Source organism: Oryzias latipes (genome assembly GCF_053564925.1).
Source record: "Oryzias latipes strain Hd-rR chromosome 1 unlocalized genomic scaffold, Olatipes_Hd-rR_3.1 chr1_Y".
In the NCBI taxonomy this organism is placed as follows: Eukaryota; Metazoa; Chordata; class Actinopteri; order Beloniformes; family Adrianichthyidae; genus Oryzias; species Oryzias latipes.
Window position 1 is genome coordinate 11558170 of NW_027616335.1, and position 23965 is coordinate 11582134.

General features: G+C 39.9%; 1 protein-coding gene across 13 annotated transcripts in view; it reads right to left on the minus strand.

Annotated features, from left to right (window-relative positions):
- Nucleotides 1-23965, minus strand: part of adgrl3.1 (adhesion G protein-coupled receptor L3.1) — a 179735-nt gene that overhangs the window by 89733 nt on the left and 66037 nt on the right. For all 13 annotated transcript variants that reach the window (XM_078943683.1, XM_023956196.2, XM_078943686.1 and 10 more), the window contains 3 exons: nucleotides 12015-12124; nucleotides 2854-2868; nucleotides 1027-1815 (listed from right to left, as the gene is read on the minus strand). In XM_078943683.1, the coding sequence (XP_078799809.1) occupies nucleotides 1027-1815; nucleotides 2854-2868; nucleotides 12015-12124 (914 nt within the window). The remainder of the gene's footprint in view (nucleotides 1-1026; nucleotides 1816-2853; nucleotides 2869-12014; nucleotides 12125-23965) is intronic.

The following is a 23965-nucleotide window of genomic DNA, read 5'->3' on the forward strand; positions in this document are numbered from 1 at the left end:
AAACACAAACTCATCCAGCGAGTGCATTAGCACATATGTGTCCCGATCATTATTCGCTGTAAATACCCGTTTTTTGTGCAGAGGCGTCGCGCTTCGCGCAAACTCACACACGTGCCTGCAACACTGATCGGTGGAAACCGGGTTTGGAGCTGTCTCTTTCTCTAATTTCTTGTACTGGGCCTCCTAACTGCATGTAAGAGCATGCGCTAATTCAGACATCATTTAATAAGACACACAGCCAGACTTCCTCCACCACTCCATAGAAAGGTGTTGAAAGGCAATTACGCCGGGCAAATAGCCCTTCAGGCTCCAGGGGCCCGGGCCCTTCCATTCGGAGCAAAACGACCAAGGAGGAAGCTGCGCTGCCCACCACGGCTGAAAGCGAGCCGCAGAGTTGGGGCGGTTATCCAGGTTTCCTCAAATGGATGCAGTTAAAGATTTATGATGCAGATTAAACACAGAGATGAATTGTGTCTGTGGTACTCTGAGGAGTTGAAACAACGGCTGATTTGTCAGAATCTTTTAATGAAAAGCGAGGAACGGCTGTTGTGGCATGAACAATTGTCATGAGGCTGAACCACATTAGAGAACGGAGCTGAAATGTGCTTAAAACGCTTAGCTTATGTACATAATTGAATCCCAATCTTTGAATTCTTGAATTGTATTATGATCCGCAAATTATATATCATAGGAACCAATACCTTCACTACCTTTCCAAATCTTTGGGAGCAACAACAGGTCAGTTGACCAAACACACAGGTGTGGTCTGCAGTCAAAACCGGCTATCGGGACACCTTTGGTGGTTTCACGCCACAATCAAACCCTTGATGTTGAGTTTCACGCAAGAAGACATTTAATCCCATTTTTTGAGTATCTTGGAATTGAAGCCCAATCTCCAAGTTTTAAGCAAATCACCACTTGAGCCCTAAGCTAGATTTATAGAAGGTTTAAAGTCGCGCTTCCCCAAAAGGCAAAGTTTTCTGCCTAAAACTGGAATTGCTTGAAGAAAAGTAGTCTTGGACTCACCATTATTCCCGAAGTCCAGTGAATATTTGACCACATGGTAGTTATTCCACACGTACAGAAGGTTATCTCTTGGGTTGTAATCCACGGCAGCGATGTACTGGTAGGAATTCGGGAAGGGTATGTTGATGGTGGTCTCCTTGCTCTTATCAGTGTTGTACATATAGTCAATCTTGTTCCCCGTCCCTTCATTGTCATCGTCTTCGTAGACCGTTTTGACCACATAGAGGACGCCGCAAATCATGAAGGCGTTGGAGGCGGAGCGCTTGTCGTAGCTGGTGTCCCAGGAGCCCTCGATCCGCAGGGTGTAAGGGTTCAGCTGGCTCACCACGATGCGCCCGTTGTTTTGCTCCGTTGCATAGATCACCCACAGCCCGTTTTCGTCCACGGCGAGGTCAATGTCCGACTTGCCGCCCCAGCGGTACGGAGACGTGTCGTGGTAGTTGGCGTTAGCGATTATGGCCTCGCCGCTTTTGATGCGCGTACGCAGGTCAAACTTCACAATGTTGCGAGTGCGCTCTTTGTTGAAGAAAAGCGCACCATCGTAGACGACGAAGCCCGTCCCGTCCACCCGATGGGGTAGTTTGTACGTGGTCGTTGGCCGGCCTGCTATGAAGTCTTCTTTTGACGAGTACTCTGTCAGAGTGTCTGTACGGTAAGGTGTCCAGGGCATATAGTAAATCTTATCGGAGGCCTGCAGTGGGTCTTTGCACCACGCACCAGACTGGTGATCCGACTCAAAGAGATGCTCACTTTGGTAAACTCCCCGCAGAATACCAGGGCACAGAAAAACTGAAACAAACAAACAACAACATTTTTCACATTAGATAAGCTTCACCCCATTGATGTTAAATGTCAGCAATTCTCTCTGGAGTTTCAGCAGTTTGTTTGCTTCTTTTCTTTTTGTTGAAAATGTCCATAAATAATAAAACTGTGTTCTAGGTTACCTTTAACAACCAGTGACTGATAATGACATGATAGGCTCACTTTGTTGTGTAGTCACTGTCATCCTTAAGCACAGCAGCCTGTCTTCTATTCAACAGATAATACCCTGCTCGCACAGTAAAGAAATGAAGAGAAAATGGCACATTTTGTTCCACTTTCACTCCTTCTCTTTATTCTTGATTCTCCCTCCCGCTTTAGCTCCTCATTAGCTTCACAGCTCAGTCTTCATTTCTCTCCCTTTCTATTTTTGTCACTAACCACCAACTATGCCAGCCAACAGAGCAGCATTTTTTTTTTTTTTTTGCAGATGTTACAATAATTATTTTCACACACCCCGTTCGGTATTCCCATCTTGGAATCCCGGGGTCGTGTCTTACGAGCCATGTGGGAGATGTGGTAGGAAGCCACTGTGACCAATCACAAGGACTTTTGTAATGTATCTGGAATGTTGCATCTGTACAACACAGACTCTCCGAGATGCCAGATGTGCACTGCACTATTCCCTTTTTTTGTTTTTGTTTGGAACAATAACAGATTTCACTAAAAAGCATGGAAATCTTTAATGAATATTCATCAGCTTTTTATACAAAGCGCTTAAATATCACGGACAGACAATCAATTAATAAATATCAATGTGATTCTCTGCTCATCGGCTCATTGTGACCTGTAAAGAGTTTGTTAAGTGAAATTCTACTCATTCAATGCAACCATAAAGTGTGTCTAATTAGAATCGCTGCCTATACAGTAGTTGCAGGGACTTTGAAGGGAAATGTCATGCAGCCAAAAAGTACAAATCATTTCAGGCTTTGGCTTCAAAGTGACTCTCCATTCCAGATTTTGGAGCGTGTGCGTAATATCAGCGTGTGTTTGGAGTTGGAGACTTACCTTTTTGTTCCACTTCTGCATAAGCCACGGGCAGAGGATTTGAAAGCAAAACGCAGCAAAGAAAGGTTGGGGGAGTGGGGAGGGGGGGCGAAGACAAGAGACAAAAATAGATTAATGATGCAATAATAAGGAAATCATGATAATACAATCTGAGATCTTCATAATCTTCCTCATATTTCATCCTAACCTTGTGAGAGTGCCAGAATGCTCTCCATGTGTGATTGGTAATAAAATTACACAAACGTCTGAGGAGACTGCACTGCAGCGAGGAGACACTATTGCATCTAACATATGTTGTGCCACACATGTGAAGGGAGACAAAAGATGAAGGATGACACAATGTGTACCAACACATACATGATCCCTGTTGGTTCCATCACCGGTTTGGAACGAAATAAAATCCAGATTTCCTAAATGTACATGGTTAATGCAACAGCATAACCTAAAAAAAAAAGGAAAAAAAAACTGATGGGATGACTTGGATTGTTAGCATCCTTAGAAGCCAGTAAATGTTGTGTATAGGTCATGGAATGTGGTGAACTGGGTAGGCGTGGATGACAAGGCTGGATGTACCAGTTATCGTCAAGCCTACCAACCATTTGATGCACAAAGGACTGTCTGCAAAGCTTCCTGGCAGCCCTACGCTGAAACATGGACGCTTGCACAGAACCTCTTAAACATATGAATTTCATTCCACCTTGCTCCCCGTGGGACCGAGTGGAATGTGAACAAGGCAGAAACCTTATCCTAAAGGCTGTGCCCTTGTGTCTTTCAAGACCGTTAGAGACCTGCCACATGGAACTGGTCCCATGAGAGGGAAAGGAATGGAGTGGAGGCCAAAAAGCACCCCCAACACACACACACACACACACAGAAGCAACATTTCGTGGAACTTCTGGATGTTTATATATAGAACTTGTGCACTATATATTGCACACATTAATCTTTCAACACATTACAGCAAAAAGCCAACGACATGACAAACAGCACACGTGACACACGCTCACCCAACACACAAGCAACCATTAAATCTTTGGCTCATAAAAAATGCATGCTAACTGGTGCAGTTTAGCACAACTCCTGATAAATAAGCAATATCTGGAAGGGGATCGAGTTGAACTCCGAAAAAAATCCAAACAAGTGTGTACGAGTTTGTGTGCGGCATGAGGAGTCAAGACGTATAAAATGGTTTCATTCCAGGAAGTAGAGCTTCTCTCTGAGGAGAACCGAGGAACGCAAGCCGATCCTCTTTTTTAGGAAAGGAGGGCGTGACCCTGGGCTGGGCGATAAATCAATGTTAGCGATAAACTCGAATTTTTTGTTTGAGGAGATTTATATTTAGGAAAATTAGGATTTTATTTCCCTGACACACTGCTTTCTTGTTTGGAGAGGTCACCTCGCCATTTCTCCCCAACGAGGAGCTTGTTCCCCAAACAGGAACAGTTTCGTCAGTTTTATGGAACCGGTTCAGTTTTGGGACTTTGGACTCGAAGCAACAAACCACACGCTGCAAAATCTATTTGAAGGCTTTTGCTGTAGTAGCGACTTAGGGCTGATTATTTCTCTGCTATTTCTCCGTAGGGGGATACGCGGTGCGGTTGTGGGCGGAGGGCAGGAGTTTACATTTTAATGTCAGTATTGAGTTTTTGATTGTGATTGAATTTCTAAAACCAAATTTATGTATTTTATTAGCACTGGCAGCTAGACATTAAAGTAGATGACCGGCGATTATTGATGACATCATCAAGTGGTAGTAATGTCCGAATTTGAAGACACTATTTTTCTGACTACACATTATGTGTAAAAAGAGAGAGAGGGTTTTGTTTTTGGCAGAATAAAACCGATTACAATTTGCAATTCAAATTATGTGTAAAAAAAACAGAATTTTGTTTTATGGACCAAAAAAATTGATTGAAATTGTATATCAAATTATGTGTGAAAAAGAAAAGAGATTTTAGTCTTTGGTCGAAAAAAAAAATCGATTTAAATCAAATTTTGGGTAAAAAATTAGGGACTTTAGTTTTTGGCTAAACAAAATCGATTAAATTTGCAAATCAAATTAATCGTCCAGTCTTAGCATGACCGTTGACTGTAAATGAGAAGTGGACCATGCGTGTGACATTGAAAAAGACTTACTTCCGCCTCCAATGAAATGACTTCAATTCAGTCGCCCTGTTTTGTGGTACGGATGCTTCTACGTTGGAGCCAGACGACGTCAGTAAGCAGAGATTGGTGAGTGAATCAGAGTCAATGTTTCTATAGCAACCACTCTCGTCTATCAGGAGTGAGCTTGTCGGAAGTCCAAAAGTAGGCTACACGAAATCTGTCAATCAAATGATTTGAATATTCGACCTGAGACTACATGCTTTTACTGAGGCATCTGATTGGTTAGTTTATAACTTGAATAACTCGCAATACAGAAATAATATAAAAAATAAATTAGGATCAGCAAGAAAAAGTATCACAAAAAAAATGGGGGTTATCAGAGCAAGAATGGTTTCTCTGATAAATATAATGACTGAGTTTTATTTTTTTCTCTTTAGAAGTCTATGGGATTTTGACTTCTTGGAGGCGGGTGGTACTTCCTGTTTGGAACGTGAGGGGGGAGGGGTAACTAAATCCACTTTTCATATACAGTCAATGGGCATGAGAGGTGAAACAATTGATGTTAGTGAACCAAACGCAAACACGGGGCACACACAACATTACGAATGAATCCTATTGTGGGCCAGGAGGACGAAGATTGATGACACCAAAACAGCAAGGCCCTTCGCAATCCCACGAGGCCCTCCAACAGCGACTGGCAGACACCAGGCAAGAACCCCGAGAGTTCAAGGTTGCCAGAAACTAATAGATTTTAAATGAAAGTCTGGCAGCAACAAGTGTACCAAATGGCAAAGAAAATGTCAAACAAATGTCATTCAATTTGTACTGCAACTCGGTGCATCGCTAGATTAATAGACGTCTCTGCTGGCGGGCTTATTGCGGGAATTTATTTTTCAGGTGTCCCTTTTTTTTAATCTGCGGGACAGGATAGGAAATCAAATCCGCTCATAGATCACGGGCGTTCTTTATTTTTTATTTAGCGTCTAACTTTCAACAAGGGTAATATATGTCAGTGTGACATCTGCTGGAACTTCCAAGGTTTTCTCAAGGATAGCTGAAGCAAAAACTAGGAAGTCTTCTTCTACCTTAGTGCTATTTTAGATACTGCTAAATGGAGGTAAACAATTGCTGGAAAATGTCCTTAATTCCGGGAGAATCGGAACTAGACAGCATTTGTGTGTGTGTGTTTGTGTGTGTGCGTCAGGTTCTGCTTTTATCTTATTCCGTATCTTTTGACAGATCATTTGCAAAATCACTTAAACTGCAGCGTTACCTTATGCAGCTACAAAGACAGTGTTCTCATTAATTCTGAGCGGGACGTTGAATGAACGTAAAACACTTGCAGAATAATAATAAAGATCTGTTGCCTTGTCTAGTTTCACATTTATTAAAAATCGTCTAATTATTCATTAAAATGCGCAGCACAGATCTCACTCTGTACTCTGGATACCATCACAACCCCCCACCCCTTTCTTCTTTTGCACACACACACACAACCACACACATATGCATAGATAGAAGGTAGGAGTGTTAACCTGCCTACGCTGCAGTGTAAAGATAATTAGCATTTTTATTGAAAACGTATGGTTTATTAGGAAGGTGTTCGTCTACGAGGAGAGATGTGTGTTCTTGAGGATGGGGTGGGGGGCACGTTTCCACGGGCAACAGCATCCTTCCCCGTGATTATCGCTGATCTCCAATCAGCTCAGCCCAGCTGAATCTCAAGGTCATTTCTGGACACGGATGGATTTTTTTTTTTTTTTTCTATTGTTCTGTAACCCCCCGCCATCCATCCATCCTAACCTGCCATTCTATTTCATTATTTCATCTCTCCATTTCCCCACCCAAACCAAACGGCCTTTTCCTCTCCTACACCGGCGTCTCTTGGAAACCGTCCGTGTCGTTTGCTCCCACAAACATGCTTACACTCACATAATCCACATGTGAGGAAGGAATTACGCTGGCGGGCAGCTGTTTCCAAGACTACATGCACACACACGTGCATGAAACCGCTCCACTCGTGTCATCGTGATGAAGCTATCCCAACGCTTGTATCTGACAGAAGTCCTTAATTGGACAGAGAAGAAGGGGATTTTATCTTTTAATTAGCTTTCCAACTGAGTCAAGTCCTATTGTCTAAAATAGACTGCATGGGTATTGCATAACATATCACTGGCTTTTCTGATTAATAATTGCTAATTGCTTCCCAACAGCAGCTCCGAGAGGCAGGGCTCGCCGAATGAAGATGAGGCGATAGACACCAGCCCACGTGTTGCTACCTGTCTTTGACGGATACTGGAACTACACCCACTTTTTTTTTTTTTTCCCCTTCCTGAATCTAAATCTATCTGTGCATGACATTTGCCTTAGAGAAGCACTTTGTACAGCAGATGTTAATGGATGTATGGATATTTATAGAGAGCCTGCAGTTCTATCAGAGCGTATACACAGGTGGCTAATTACTGCAGGAGCTAGCTGGCTAGCTTGGCGCACGGCCGCCTCGCACTCGTACGAGACAAAAGTGTTGAAAACATCAAAATGTGCATAGAAAGAAAATGTGAAGAAGAAGAAAATAATAGAAGCAGACACGATTTAATTACCTGTGCCCTCTTTGAGACTTGTTTACAATATTTGCAGAGTGGGAACTGAACCAGTTCGACTGCAACAGCCGTTCCCCTGCAAAAGTAACTACATTTGCAGTGTGCGGCTGGGTCTCGGTGGAGTTCAGCTTATTTTCTTGCCATGCACTTACTCAGTGATTAGCAACACCGCCCTCGGAGACGATTGCTAAGGGGTCAGGTGTTTACACCCAGCAAGCAGCGCAGCGGTGTGCTTAACGTCGGGGGACGTGCGCTCTGAGTTATGGATGTCCCTTGATATTACAGTTGAGTTCACACAAAAAAATAACCAAAAAAGAAAATAGCCTAACTTGCCTTCATAAAGATTTATTCAAGCCCGTACACATCCTTAAAAAGGCAACTTTGAGTGCACTGTCGTATATTTCAGAGCACCGCCGCTGTTTATTGAATCATCGTAATGTGATTTACGGCAACATTTTAGAGATATTTCACCACTTAATGTCCAAGAAAATATATCCCCTCGCACCATTTCCGTTGACAGCGTGGATCTGCTGTGTCAAGTGCGCCGTTTGATCGTTGACGGCCAAATCTCCGGCCAAGATTCAGACATTATTACGTTTTTAAAGAACATTGATTTCATAAATATTTGACGAATTGCAATATGAGGCCTTTGAAGGAGTGTGCCATGTCAAGGTTGAGGTATTTTCAGACAAAACTATCTAAAAGTGTCAAGTTATACCAGGATTTCTTTAATCTTTTATTACATGTTCCCCTCTGTAACGTTGTAAAGAAGTTCTCCAAACACACCTACAGGAGTCAGGTAAGGTTTCCTGGCGCTACCCGATCCAGCTGAGCGCTTCGGACAGAAGATGCTAATGCGCTGCCAAAAGCTGCTCTCTTTTTTTCCTTAGAGTCCTTTCCTTCCCTGGGATGCTGTCTGTTTCTTGCTGGGGAAAAATCTTACCCAGACCGACTTTATCAGATCCCCTAGAACCCCCCCAACCCCACCACCACCACCACCCTTTTGATCTTAAGCTTTTTCCACCCCCCCACCCAGTGATAAATTCCTGAAACGAGCAGCGCCGCATTATCAAACAGACATACAGTAGCGTTGAAGATAAAGACAGTTTGCGCAGACAAGCCTCCCCTGAACGAAGCAACAGTGAAATCCTACAGTGCATCGATACTTTCTGATGCCAGCATGTATGTGCAGTGGCGGCGTGCATGCACACGTGTATGTGTGTGTGTGTGTGTGTGTGTCTGCTTAGCAGGGCATTAAGCAGGTATCAGGTTGTGTTTCCATCTGCTCCAGAGAGGGCTCTGATAGTTCTATTATTTAATCTGCTGGTCATTCTAGACGCCAGGCAAGAGCCGTTTAACCAGACATAATTGAATGCTTCAGTGTGGGAGATCACCTTGGCCGTCTGTGTGGACAGCCGTGCCAAAACTTAAGACCATGTTGGAGGAAACATTTTTGCTGAATTTTACAGAAAAAGGTAATCCCCCCCCCCCCTATTTTTATTAATATACATCTTGATGTTGATGCTGTACATCAACATCCAGCTGCTATTGACTCAACACCTGAAGGTCTTTTTTTTTATTAGTCCTTGCTGTTTTTCTTTTTGTACTGATGTTGCACTTCTGTTATTTGTTTATTGGGTATTTATTTGGTGAATCTGAGTTTTTTTTCTCAGCTTTGAAATAATAAGGGGGATTTTCAATGCTCCAAATGCAATTTTATTGTTTTAATGACAATGAAAAATAAAAGGAATCTTGAATCTTGAATGTTGGATTGTCATTTTCGCATAGAGTTTCCAGATTCCGGTGTATAGGGTCAAATTAGGATCAGTCTAAAGTGAATGAAAAACCAGATTTGTACATTTGAAAACAAAAACTCTACAATTAAAATAAAGTAAGTAAAATATTTAAACCTAAAATGGTCACCAAAGTGAAAAAAACCGTTTATATGTATTTTCAACTTTTTTGTTCGTTCCTCCCTCTTTGCTTTCAATTCTCAGTTTTCCGGTTCAATTCACTTTTTTCAAATTTTAGATGCTAAGGTGACCCTATTTTTATGTGGGGGCGGGGCTTTGAGCTCATTGGCTACCAGAACATGTTTCCCATTTGGTGACAGAGGCGACTCCCCATTACACATTTTCTACACTTTTCTCTCTTGTTGTTTCTCTCTTGTTTAAACCTTCATAGAAAATAAGTCCAGTATTAGAATGAAAACGAGAATCTAATCGGGATGAAGATTTATGTAACATCGGCAAGCTGTACGTGCCACGTCTCCGTAAAACACGGCACAGAAGAGATTCCTTGACCAGTTTAACAGCAAAGTCGCGCTGAAAATACATCAACCAAACGGGGAGACCGCAAAAGGAGATTGTTTGGTGATAATGATTTCCCAAAGTTTGGTACATCAGAGTGGGTTGGCACATGAACAGACATTGTTCTGGAGCATAACCATAACCTCTTTGAGAATCATGGGAAATCATGTCCTGGTAATTGTACAATCTCTTTTTAATTTTTATTTTTAAGCTGATCCTACTTTGACCCCAGACCGGAGTTTGGTTGCAGATTTGACTAAAAATCCAACTTTCTTTGGAATTACACAATTATGTACATGTGCAAAATGTATATAGTGGCTGTATGATATGGCTTTAAGATCAATGGGAGTTTGATAAATGAGACTTTTCTATGGTTTATTAGGTGATGTACACAACCATATCTAGTTCATAGATTTTTTTATAGTCATCCCATAAACTTACATGAATGGTGAAAATGTCAACAACTGTCTTACATTTTGGACAGAAGGAGCCATCATCTGAGTTCTTCTCTGCTTTTCTTTTCTTTTCTTTTTATGTTTTTCTTTTATACAACTGTGAGAATTTACAGAGCAATCCATAGCAAAATGTTGGTATCAATGGAATAATCAAGCTTAATGAAAATACCCTTTATTGAAAAAAAAGTTGTTTCAATTGATCCAATATTGTTTATTTTTGATGCTTTCTCTATGAATGTATCCACCAGATGATTATATTATATGTACTATATGATGCATAACCTTCTGTTTTATTATTATGATAGGCAAAGGTAAAAGTTTAGAAATACTATACATTTTAATATAACTTTAATAAAATAGAAGTTTAGAAACAAGCAATTATCAATTTTTAACAGCTAGTGTTGCGGGTCATCAATTATTTAGGTCAACTCCATAATGTATGTTTAAATTAAAACACACATTTCATTTCACTGTTAATCAATAAACACAGAATTGCATTATGCATTTACTTTTATCCAAACTGTTATGTTAAAAATTGCGTATGGCATCACATTAGGGGCATAAATATGTTTGGCATTCACTATAAAGTAGAATGTGACCTATTTTTCTTGGAAAACTAGTGTAACTTACTAAAACCATGCAGGGAAGAAAAAAAAAAGGATCCTGTACTGAATGCAGAACTTCCAACCTCATAATTTAGTTAAAGGTTATCTTACTTTCTTTCATTTGTCTTTCTTATCCTGTTTACTTTTAGACACATTCTGACCTCCCCAGTGAATTAATTAATTCATCTTCCTCCGTTTTATCCCTTTCGGGGGTCACGGGGCAGCCGGAGCGTATCCCAGCCACTTGCGGGCGAAGGCAGGGTACACCCTGGACAGGTCGCCAGTCTGTCGCAGGGTCAGTCTAGTCCAGGGGTGTCAAACTCATTTTCACTGAGGGCCACATCAGCATAGCGGCTGTCTTCAAAGGGCCAGATATAACTTATACATGTAACTAAATGCAACGAAAGATAAACATAACTACCCCTTAATGTTAAATAACTCATTTATTTATTTATAACTTTTTAATGTGACAATTAAAGTTGCATAGAAAACATATGTTTCCTTGTCACTTTAGCATAAATCCTTTCACATTTGATTCTGTCAGGACAGTGTTTAAGTCCTAATGTATAGTTGCCCAATCCGATGTTTCAAATCTGATTCGATATGAATAAATACACACCAATTTTTATATTTTATTTGAAGAAATTAAAAACTGTTATGCTCTCGCGGGCCACATAAAATGACATGGCAGGCCACATTTGGCCCCCGGGCCTTGAGTTTGACACCTGTGGTCTAGTCTTTCACACACTCCCATTCACACCTAGGGACAATTTAGAGTGACCAATTGAACTATGAAGCATTTTTTGGAACGGTGGGAGGAAGTGGAGAAAACCCATGCATGCAAACTCCACACAGAAAGGTCCCCTATTAATGTTCTGGTTCAGGTCCTAAAGCCGGGTCTTGAACGGGGGGCCTTGTTGCTGGGAGGCACGTGCGCTAACCACTGCGCCACCGTGTGTGAAATGAATGTTCAGACTCTACAGAATGTTGTAGCCCGGTCAAAATACTGAAGCAAATACTTTATATGTACAAAAAAAGGTGGAAATGTAGAAAGAACGGGAAGAAAAAATAAATAGAAGTACTTACTGTAAGGGACACACTCGTACTGGACTTCTAGGTACTTGTACGTGCCCGGACAGGGATCAGGAAAAACATCAGGACCGGCCACGACTGCACACTGCGTACGGTTGTTGCATCTATCAAGAGAATAGGAGTTAAATGTGAATACAATACACTTCTTATAATTTTTTAAAAGAAAAAGTTATGTTAAAAGTGATTTTCTAGAGTGAGATGTACAGACACATTCACAGAAAGTTGTTTATATTTAAAAGAAAACGTAAAAAGTTATATTGCCAGGGAACTTCTCAGTACTGTAATATTTTAAAGCAAAGTAAAATAAATTATTTTAATTAGTAAATCTGACAAAATTATTTTTCTTATAATTAAATCCTAACCAATACTAACTTTTACAACTGTAACACAAAGTCTCTGATTAAAAAAAGAATACATCTATTATTAAGATATTTAGATAATTATTTAGTAATCATCACATGATTTATCTTTATGCTTAATTCTTAATTACCTCAACACTGTGCAAATTGGATGTGGATAAAGAACCTCAACATTTTTGCTTAAAATGTTATATGACCACTTGTTTTCCATCCAAAAACATGAATGCACTATACAATGACATGCTGATAAACATTAATAATGAAAGAAAAGAGGGAATTAAAAGCCAAGAAATGTCTTTTCTTAACGTATACTTGCAAGGTTAGCATCTTTCTGACAAAGTCCATTCTTTTGTACAACAACATTTCATTAAGTAGCAACAGCTTTCAAATTATATATTTGATAATTGGAGGGGTTTTTGGACAGACTCAAACCAAAAACATTTTTATCATTTTCGTAAAGACCCACTCTGAGGAAAGTCATGTTTTTCCTACATCATTTTTTGATGATTTGGGAAAATTCCAGTTTAATATTGGATTTCTGAGTATTTCTTTATTGCCGTGAACCAAAAGCAGATGAAAATATGCCGTTTGAAAAACAGCTTCTTTGTTACGCAGTAAATACTCGGGCCGGCCCATAAACTCCCTGCTCTGCTCCATTCTAATGCATTCACTAGGCAATGACTAGATCCTTGTACGTCTTTGCTCCTTTGCTTGCCGTTTTTGTCACACCAGTAATGCTAGGTTTGGGGTGTGAGAGGCTGTAAGCTAGTGGGAGAGCGTGTAAACAGAGAACTCTCAGCAACGGAGATGGAAAGGGGGGGCGGTATTTTTCTGCGCCAACGGTCCCGGCCACAACTCAGAGTCAAATTCCTATAAACTGTTCCCGCTCTGCAGAAACTTGTGCTATGTCCAAATTCCCACCCTAACCCCTAACTACTAATAACGATGTAGTGCGGGACTATGTAGTTCCCTGGATTTTAAAAGCAATTCAGACACCATGCTCACTTTCACAGAGTGAAAATCTAATTGATATGAGCGTTTGCAACGATCATTTACGAATATTCTGTCTACTGAAAATAAAAGTGTTGATGGTTTATAAAAAATATACATTTAAATACATTTCTTGGGCAAAAACTGTTCCGACGCAATGTATTGTGTTCTATATTCTACAATCTAGTGAGCATCAATGCACACTGGTTTTACGCAGAGACTTCTGGGAATTTTCTAGGGCACTCGATTTAGGAATTGTAGATTCGGACAGAACTACAAAATAGAAAATATATGGTGCACTATGTAGTGAGTAGGGAAAAAAATTGGACAGAGTGTATGTTTTCGAAAACGAAAGCGTTTTTAAAAGACCACTGGGAACGATTTTAAAAGAGCTCAAGAGATGATTGGAGTTGGTGTTTAAAAACTGGCATGTTTTGTGTACTTTGCAATGACAGAGCACACCTTTAACTGTACTGAGGTGATTGCTAATCGCGAGGAAGTAACAAAGAAAAGATGATGAATGTTGTCTTTTCTTTTCATGCGCAAAGTTAGGAGTTATGACAGCTATGACACGACAGATAGTGCCATGACAGTTCAAAAAAAATTATCTTGTCCAAACTCTCTGCAGACGTCTTTTAATTATACAAACAGTTATTATTTCGCCGACGTCTTTGTTATTACAAACTCCAAACAGAATTCCTGGCTAGCAGAAGCGTGTACACACACCCTGCATGGAGACAAAAAAAAAAAAAATGTATATTCGGTCTAGAAGAAACAGATGTTCTAGCTTAACTGTCACGATGTCAGCCTTATGTGCCTCACCCTGCTTTAGCCCAAAAAAAGAAGAGGAGGTTGTTAAAAATTACAGTGTAGCTTTGCTAATCTGGCCTCCCTGTCTCTGTCCCCTAAAACAATCTGCTTCACCTCCCCACTTACTCCGCTGCTAGCAAGAGCTGAATCCCATTACCACACAGTCAGTTTGAGAGAGATGACATCCATATTAATAACCACCATAAACTTATGATAGCTCTGACTTTCTAAGAGACTGACTCTCTTCATGGCATATTATGATATTTTTTTTCTGTGTCTTTTTAGCCTGCAGGAGAAGGTATGCTAACGCCGGTTTCTATTTACACTTTGGGCTTTATTCATATCATTTTACATCTCATTTTGTTGGGTGTGAAGGGGGCGAGAGATTTTAAGGCTTCCTGTGTGTTTTATCATTTTATTCTCAATTGTTTTAAACCTGTTAAGCCCTTTTTGTTGCTGCTGTGTGAAAAGTGCTTTATGAATAAAGTTTGAATTTGACTCCCTACTTAGTGAACTAAAGGTGTTCGCCACTTTGTCGTAGGCTCTGTTCGAATCCCGCCTTAACCCCGAACTACTAAAAAACAACATAGTGTGAGACTATGTAGTGTCCTGAATTTTAAAAGCAATTCGGACCTCATGCTCACTACTTTTTTCATTTTTATTTAAACAGCGGACATGACGTCGTTGATTTCACGAAGTTGAAATCTAATTGATATGAGCGCTTTGTGACGATTATTTATCAGTCCACTGTCTTCTGAAGATAAAAACGTTAATGGTTTATTTAGAAAAAATACATATAAATATATTTTTTGGGCAAGAAATTGTTCCAGCACAATGCATTGTGGTCTATATTCGCCGATCTAGTGAGCATCGATGCACCCTGACTTCTGGGAAATTTCTACGGCACTCGATTTTGGAATCGTTAATTCGGACAGAACTACAAAATGGCGAACACACTATATAGTGCGCTATGTGATGAGTAGGGAAGGATTTGGACACAACCATAGGGTATTTAAATCAATTTACTTCCTGTCTTTTGGTTGCCCCACCTTTTATCATCAGTCAGAGCTCAGATTTTCTTAGTATTTGTCATTTTAGGATTTTTTTATGTCTATTTTAGTATTTGACAAATTCCTGTGTCTGATGTAACTACATAGTGCATTGTGACTACATAATTGGGAATGTTTTTGCACTACCTGATCCATGGCCCTCAAGTGTTTATCATTAGTTACATACTTAGAAGTTCCCTTATTCATCCTGAAGCTCAAGAGTCGTCTGTGATAGAGAACCCTTATTGTTGTTAATGTGGCAGACAATAAACCCTCACTGGTGCTTCTAGAGTGGACATTACAGTAATGGAATCATTGAGTTCACTTGTACACAAGGTGGCCCATTATGGATACTAAAAAACCTGTCTCACAAGGACACTCCTGGGGTGTGTGTGCAGCGAGAACAATAACCCATGTCTTTAACAGTATTTTGACCCAGACTCCAGATAATTAGATCTAATCATCAGGGGGGCCCTCTCCTCTGACACACTAAATGTAAGTATTTCTCACTCCTGCTAGCACTAAAACTATTATAAGGTAGCACGCTATTAGTTTTCAGACTGAGTGTATATGTTTACATGAATGTATGTAGTTTGTATATGGCTACAAAAACACACATCAAATTTATGTGTGGGTGTAATTCAGGTTGAGGATGTTTCTCACTGTCAAAGGTGCTTTAATTTTGGATTGGGGGAAGACTGGTGCTTGTATGTTATCAAGATAGATATATGCAATATCTCAAAATGCTTCTGCTTCGCGCAGAAGCGCCACTTTGTCTCAATTGGAGTTCTGGTTGAGAATAAATGATTTAAATAGTTGAAATGAAGACTGCATGAAAACAGACAAAGAAAGCATGAGATGATGAAAAGGGGTTTCCACAGATTTGATTTTTGCCTGGATGGATGGATGGATGGATGGATGGATGGATGGATGGATGGATGGATGGATGGATGGATGGATGGATGGATGGATGGATGGATGGATGGATGGATGGATGGATGGATGGATGGATGGATGGATGGATGGATGGATGGATGGATGGATGGATGGATGGATGGATGGATGGATGGATGGATGGATGGATGGATGGATGGATGGATGGATGGATGGATGGATGGATGGATGGATGGATAGATAGATAGATAGATAGATAGATAGATAGATAGATAGATAGATAGATAGATAGATAGATAGATAGATAGATAGATAGATAGATAGATAGATAGATAGATAGATAGATAGATAGATAGATAGATAGATAGATAGATAGATAGATAGATAGATAGATAGATAGATAGATAGATAGATAGATAGATAGATAGATAGATAGATAGATAGATAGATAGATAGATAGATAGATAGATAGATAGATAGATAGATAGATAGATAGATAGATAGATAGATAGATAGATAAAATATTATTTGCAGTCGGATTGACTTTATTTCCATAGAAATTTAAAGCTCACGCTGGCCTACTGGGCACTTTCGGTGTCAGTTTCAGACCACTTTGAGGACTTAATTGGGGGCGTGAAACTTAAAAACTATGTTTATTAGAATATGTCTGTCATATTTTAATAACAACACACGCCCCCCTCCTTCTCCTTTCTCCTCCCTCATTTTGCTTTCTCGCCTCTGTGCTTTTTAATTTCTTGCCCCAGTGCCTTTATCATCACTCACCTGTCACCAGTGCAACTCGTGGACTAAAGGTAGGGGGGGGCATAAAACTGACATCCTGTCACAACTTCGCTCACAACACCCACCAGCAGACACAACTAGCCGGGGTGCAGCGGCGAATCAGAGCACAAAAAGGCCCCCCCTTCCTGTTAATGAAGCCCCATATTTCCCAGCTTGAAAAGCCTTCACCACTTTTGATGTCATTACACAAATAGACAAGTGAGCTGAGCTAAGTGTTACACTTCTAGTGTTTGGAGGTTCAGCCACAGGCACGAGCAGCGTTTTAATTATTTCCACACCCTGACTTTGAGGTGAGAAAACCTCACTTCTGAGAGAACAAAGAAACCTGGCTGGAGGGGTTTCTTCAAGTGTCTCTTTATTAAGGTGTGTGTGTGTGTATATGGGTAGGGGGTGGGGGGTCTAAATGAAAGTGCAAAGACCTGAGAAAAGTAGACATTAAAAATAATAATAAAAAAGCATATTAGGGAAAAACCATCAACATGAAAAAATGTTTTAATTAAATTCCTCCTGCAAATTCTGCTCAAATGAGTCACATTTCTCCTCCGTATCATCACATATTTCCCTTTTTTAAAGAGATGGCAAATATTTTATCATTATGCTCTGTCACTCTAGATGGTCTGGCTTTATTTTCCTTTAATTTAATTATTATTATTAAACCTTAATTTTGTTGGAAAAGCTGGCACACTACAAACATTTAGGTAAAAACTATTCAGCAAAACCTCTAATTACCTGCATCGCTTCCATTTTTGTTTTTTTTTAATGAAACTTACGTTGGATTTTTTGAAAAAAAAAAACTGCTGAAACACTAGACCACTGAACTATAAGCTATAACACTTAAAGAGTCATTCAGGTTGATTTCTCACAAAAGACAATGCAGTTGAAACTCGTCTGTCGCCTTATAGAGAAAAAAGGTTCTTCTTTGTATTTGTTACTTTTAAGATAAATATCAATATGATTTATTTTCAAAATAAAAGACATCCTGTCCCACATAAGATCATCCCACTGAAGCAAATGTAATAGTAGGTAGTCCGATGTCAACAGTGATAAAAAACAAAAACAAATATGCACAGTTTATGTTAATGTTTGTGATGCATCTCAGCCAGAAAGTCATAAATGTATCTAAACTTAAATTAGAGCTAATTGAGTGATTATTTTAGACCATAACTTAAAATCCTTAAACTGTTTTAAAAAATAAACATTCCACCTTGTAATCTGGTCCGCCATAAGTATAAATTCTGGTTGTGCTTACTTACTTCAAACTAATTTTCTGTGGTCTACAGCACTCAAAAATATGTCAAAAGGTTTTTGTTCGACTTCAGTTAACTGTGAAGCTGCCCTGCTTGATGGATTGCTGGAGGATTATGGGTACTGTAGTCAGCAACATGATGGAGTGGTACACACTGTGCTTCAAGTGTTTGTGAGTTGAATAAAGTTTGGCTGTTTTGTTTTGCTTGATGCGCCGTGCAGTCTGAAAAATATATCAAAAACATTTCTTTAATCAGAGAGCTACAATGGAGAGGTAAAAAAGCCACACTGCACTGCACTAGACTGACCTCGCTCCTGCCCGCCACTTTTGACACAAGTACTGAAAAAAGAAGCACTGCAGGAATAAATTCAAATCAAATATGAGTGAAATTTCTTTTCGACAGTGTGTGCATTCAGACCAGCATTGCAGTCTGGTGTCGTGGAATCCGCAGCCAAGCTAAGCTCAAATGAAAAAGACATTTCCTCTCCTTTTCATTCGATTTCTGCGATGCGTCCGCATGCGTGCAGCTCTGATCAAACTCCCCTCCCAAACTGGGTCATCTTTTACACTGCATAGCGAGCGCGCCCATACGAAGACTAGAAAGAGGCGCTTTAATGCATTTCACACAGTAATCATGTTAACATCTGCCTGCGCTGCTCTTAGCTGTGTTATTGCTTCTTGCATCTGTCACCACCTCCAGAACAAGCGCATGCCCTGCATCATAATGCAGATGCCGTTGATTTATGAGGAAAATTTGCTGCCAATTGATTATGGTTGTTGTTGCAGAGCCAACTAACCCAACCACAACTTGGAATTGAAGATGCTAAACGAAAAAGTTCTTGACGCACTTTTGTCACAATGTGGCACAATGTATTTCTGCTTTATGACACTGCAAATGGGCATCATGGCTGAGTCATGAAGCACTGAAGGTTATTGACTAAATAAAGACTAGAGAGCAATGATTTGACGTGATCTTCCGTGCACTCATTCTCTCTATGTATCTATATTGTCTGCAATATCTTCATTTTTTTAATCATTCCCACATTCTCTAAGGGAAGATAATCACTAATTCTGACCCACAGCATTCCTGGACTACAAGGACAAAGATTCGAGCACAATATGGAAAAAAGAAAACTTTGGTTTGAGTGATTTTCACGACATTTCTAAATCGTTCCTTTGTTGTTAGCACATTTTTTAATTGTGATTATTGTGAAATATTATTAAGTAAATCTTTGGCTCAAGCTGAATGAAACACTATGACGGTATGTAAATATTAGGAATGCGGCCGTGGTTGACAAAAAACCTTAGTGTGAAATTCCAAAACTTACTTCAGCCGATTCTTCTAAAAATGACACGGATCTGTTCATCAGCCTCAGGCGACCAAAGAATAAGAGGGTTGCTATGGAGATCAAACTGACTATGATAGAGATTTAGGGCCACCAAAAAAAAAGAAAAAAAAGTGATATTACGAGATTTAAAGTCATAAATTTACGAGATTAAAGTGAAAGTCAGCATACAGTACAGCAGCAAGTGAACGCCGCGCAGCAGCAGAGCAGACCGACTAAACTTAATTGAACAGGTAAGCTGAATGATTGATAGCGTTAAAAATGTTTGGAATCTAATTGTTTGATTTACGATTTATTAATGTTTTATTTATTGATAGGTGGTTTGCAGGATCTCAGGCCGTTGATGAAGACATCGGTGTCCCTGCAGCTGTCCACTTCAATCCTTTCTTCCTCCATGAAACCAAGATCTCTAAGTCTGTTTGACGTCTCTGTCTGAGGAGGAGCACTTTTTGGCATTTTTTATGCTAATAGACTACAGTATTTTCATTCATCTTTGTTGTTTTATATTGAAATGAGACGTTTCATCTGGAGGAGGGGACGTGTGTAACACTGTTTCTGTGTTCTGGGCATGACAGACAGGTTCATGACGTAATGAGACAAATGGACTTTTGGGTTGTGTTAATGATGATGGCAGGATAAAGTAGCGGTCCTCTACACCCAAACGTGTCTCTGAGCTCTTTATTTTACATTGGAAACTCTGCTTTATCGACACCGAAGCCCGGAAAGACGGCTACACTGACAATAATCTGATTTTGAGTTCCGGATTTCTTTGTTTTTGAAATCTAACTGGAAATAAAGCTTCTCAAACTGCTCCACATCTTTCATCTTCAAGCAAGGCTCCGATAAACAGACAACTTTGGTGGTTTTTCTCGTAAATGTACAACTTTTTTCTCAAAGATTTACAACTTTAAATCTCGTCATCTAAGAAAAAAATGTTTTTGTCTGTAAACTATCTCTAAAACTCTGTCGTAACCAACAGAAAAGCCGCCATTTTGAAAATTGTGTTTATTTGTTTTTCTTCCATGTAGCTGTCTGGTAGAGGGGAGTAAGGGGTGTTTGAAGGGCCTGAAGCATTCATTCAGCCAGTGAGGGTTGGTACTTGCGGGCCATGCAACTCTGCTTTTTTCTTTGACAGTAGTTTTTTTTGCCCTTCCCTCCTAGGAAATAATATCTCCAGGCTTCTTCCATTTCTTTGTTTCTACTTCCGACTGTCATTCTTTTCTGTCACTTCAACCGTCTTAAACCCACTTAGCCGCAGTTTCCAAATTCAAACCCAGATATATGTGGGAGGCCTGGTACTGCTGCATCCGCTCCCTCTCTCTCCTGTTCTCTCTCCCTCCTTAATACCTTTTCTCCTCCCTGCCTCCCTCAGGGCGTCATCTACAGCCTCCCTCTGCTTCTCCTTCAATCCCTCCATCCCCAGCAAAGCTGACGCTGACGTCACCCGCCTTTCTGAGCCAGTAGCTTGTGTCGGATCCAAAAAAGACTCCCTCATGTCTCCAACACGTCCATCTCTCCAAGAACCAAAACAATTACACTTATTTTTTTCCATACTCGTTCTGTTTTCTCTGCTTTTCTTTAATTAGCCTGACCACATCAAAACAAGACAGTGGCCTGGATGCCGTCTTACCCGCTGGTCTCGCTTCCTTGCAATGTACAAGCACACAAACACGCACACACTGTACACAAACAAACTTTTTTAGAACAAAGCGGAGCTGTGGTAGACAGAGAAAGAGAAAGAGAGGGCCTTGCTGCTGCTGGTGGTGCTGGTGCTGCTGCTACAGTGGGTGCTAATGTTGTCATGTCTCTGATCTTTTTCACTTTGTCAGAACTCCCTTCACTTCATCTCTGTTCTCTCCGTCTCCCCCCTTTCACAAAAACCTCCCTGACTGACTGGTTTGATAGGGCTGTTGGTGCATGCACGTGCTCGCCGTTGTACAACTGTGGTGATGTGTGCACATGTCTGCAAGCACATGCCAAAGAAAGAAAAATAATGTCGTAAGTGTACATTTGTGTCACGAGTGAATGTGCTACAATTCCGATGTCTTGAGGAACTATATAATTACAGAACAAACGAGAGCTGGGAACTAATCCTCATGAGCTGAAAGAAGTGTCTAAGAGTGAGTGACGCACAAAAAGCTTCTCAAATCAACATTTAAAATGCATTTGCAATCCCACAGTTAGCTTCAGGACTGTGTGAACTTTATTTTTTTTTTGCTACATGAAATCATTCAAGTGTGTAAAAAGACAAGGTTGTGAGAACAGTTGTTTGAAGAAGGACTGCCTGATAAAGACCTACGCCGATGATCGTTTGATCTGGTGGTCTATAAATAAAGATTATGCTATTTTAATCCAAAATCCTTATAATCTGTGTTGTGAGAGCACCAGCAGTAAGCCCGTCTCCACTTCCCATCATTCATCTCTTTACACGCTATTTCACAGCCCAACACAACCCTAGCCTAACATTACTGGTCCAACAAAAATGGTTAGCAATATCAGAGTTACCCAGCCATATTTTATTGTCTAAGTCACAAATAAAATTTTTTTTCCAAACAGCATTTTTTCATCTACTTCTGATTCACAAAGACTTAAATAACACAAATTACAAATTCAGCTCTTGCTAATTAAACGTCCCACTCACTTTAGTATCTTTCAAAATAAGACAAAACATTCTTTATGGATCCAGTTCAGTGATTTCTTTATGTGGGTAAACATTACTGATGACAAATACTACTCATTAATATATCTGAGGCACCTTCTTTACTTGGTATTTTTTCTTTTCATTGCTGGAATTTTGAAAAATTACTATAGTGGCAAAATATGAAATAACATTAAATATTTGTACCTTTCATTTAACATTTCATTTTAATTCTGGCTAGAAAAAAATGTAGAATTACTGTTTTCCTTTTGTTTGTCTTGATATTTAAAAATTCCATTTTCCTCGGATTCTGTCAAGGTTGCTTTTTATAAAATAACTTGATTTGTTTGCAGTTCAAACAGTTTATCAGAATTTCTCGTAAATTCACGTGGACACAACCAAAAAACTGCAGAAGCAAAAACTCTCAGCGGTCTGAGGCGATTGCAATCTGACATCCAAAATGCATTTTCATGCTGCTTACACGCAGAATGTGTTCCAAAAAGCTTTTTCTCCACGCACAATTCCTGGAAAACAGTTTGAATAACCACACCAAATGATTGTCCTGATAATCTGAATTTAATTCCTTCACCTATTTGGAGCTTGATAAGCTTTGTGATCGTTGAGTTACCTTCCATTTGGGGGGTAGACGAGCCTGCAGGAAGGATTTTTCTTTTTTTCTTTTTTTTTTTGCAATTGGAAAAGATTTAGAAAAGCTAGAAACCCTGCAGAAGTTGTCAGATGCATTTGATTATACACCTCTTGTCTTTTTATCCACTATTTCTTTTATTTTATAAACAATTTTTTCATGTCAGCTGACCTGCTCCAAAGCAAAGGTATTCTCTCAAACAGAAAAAGGGGAACAATCTCTGACATCTGAACCATTTCGGAGGCCACTTCCTGACTAGAATGATGTGTCTTTCGGTTCCTGTTTTCACCCCAGCAGGATCACTCATGATTCAGGATATTGAGAAATCTCTTGATGGAGCTCCCTCTGAGCAATATGGACTCACTCTGCAAGTGCCGCCAAGTTTTTCCATCACTTTTTTACAGAAAATCTGGAGTCTAAGAACAGGAGCTGGTGGCAAAAATTCACGTTTAACCCTTGTGCTATCCAAGGCACTTTAACATTGGGAGTGGGGTCATTTGGACCCAAACCTTTTTTCTTCAATGATTTGTGATCTTCACTGGTGTCCATGGATTACATGAAATCTTTCTACCTTTGTCATGGTAGGGAGAACACGTCAATGTAAGGGTGGGGTCCTCTGGATACATCTTAATACATTTTCTTAAACATGGCGACAGAAAGTTTGGAGATTTAGGAGATCCCACAAATCTGTCCATTTTGTAGAAGTTAGCATCAGCAATCTTGTCTCTCGCCTCCTCTTTTCCCTTTAACCAGGTATTTTCCAAAATAGGAGAGGTATTTTTTAAAAACGTAATCGCTTAGGACCAGTCCATCGACTGTATATGAAAGTGTGACATCACCCATAGAAAATGGTTTACTTCCGACTCAAACGAAAATAAGTCAACTTGAATAACTTGCACTAAAGACCAAATTTCATGAAAGAAAACGTTAGGATTAGCAAAAACATGTTAAGAACAGGAAGTAGAGTAAGAATGGTTAATCAGAGTAATAGATGTCCCAATAGAAGTCTATGAGATTTTGGCTTCTTGGAGTCAGCAGGTACTTCCTGTTTGGAATGCGAGGGGGGGGGGGGGGGGGGGGGTGTCAACTAGGCCAGTTCTCATTTACAGTCAATGGACCTGCCACAGAGGAGAGACTGTTGATTTCAATTATAACCAATGATATGC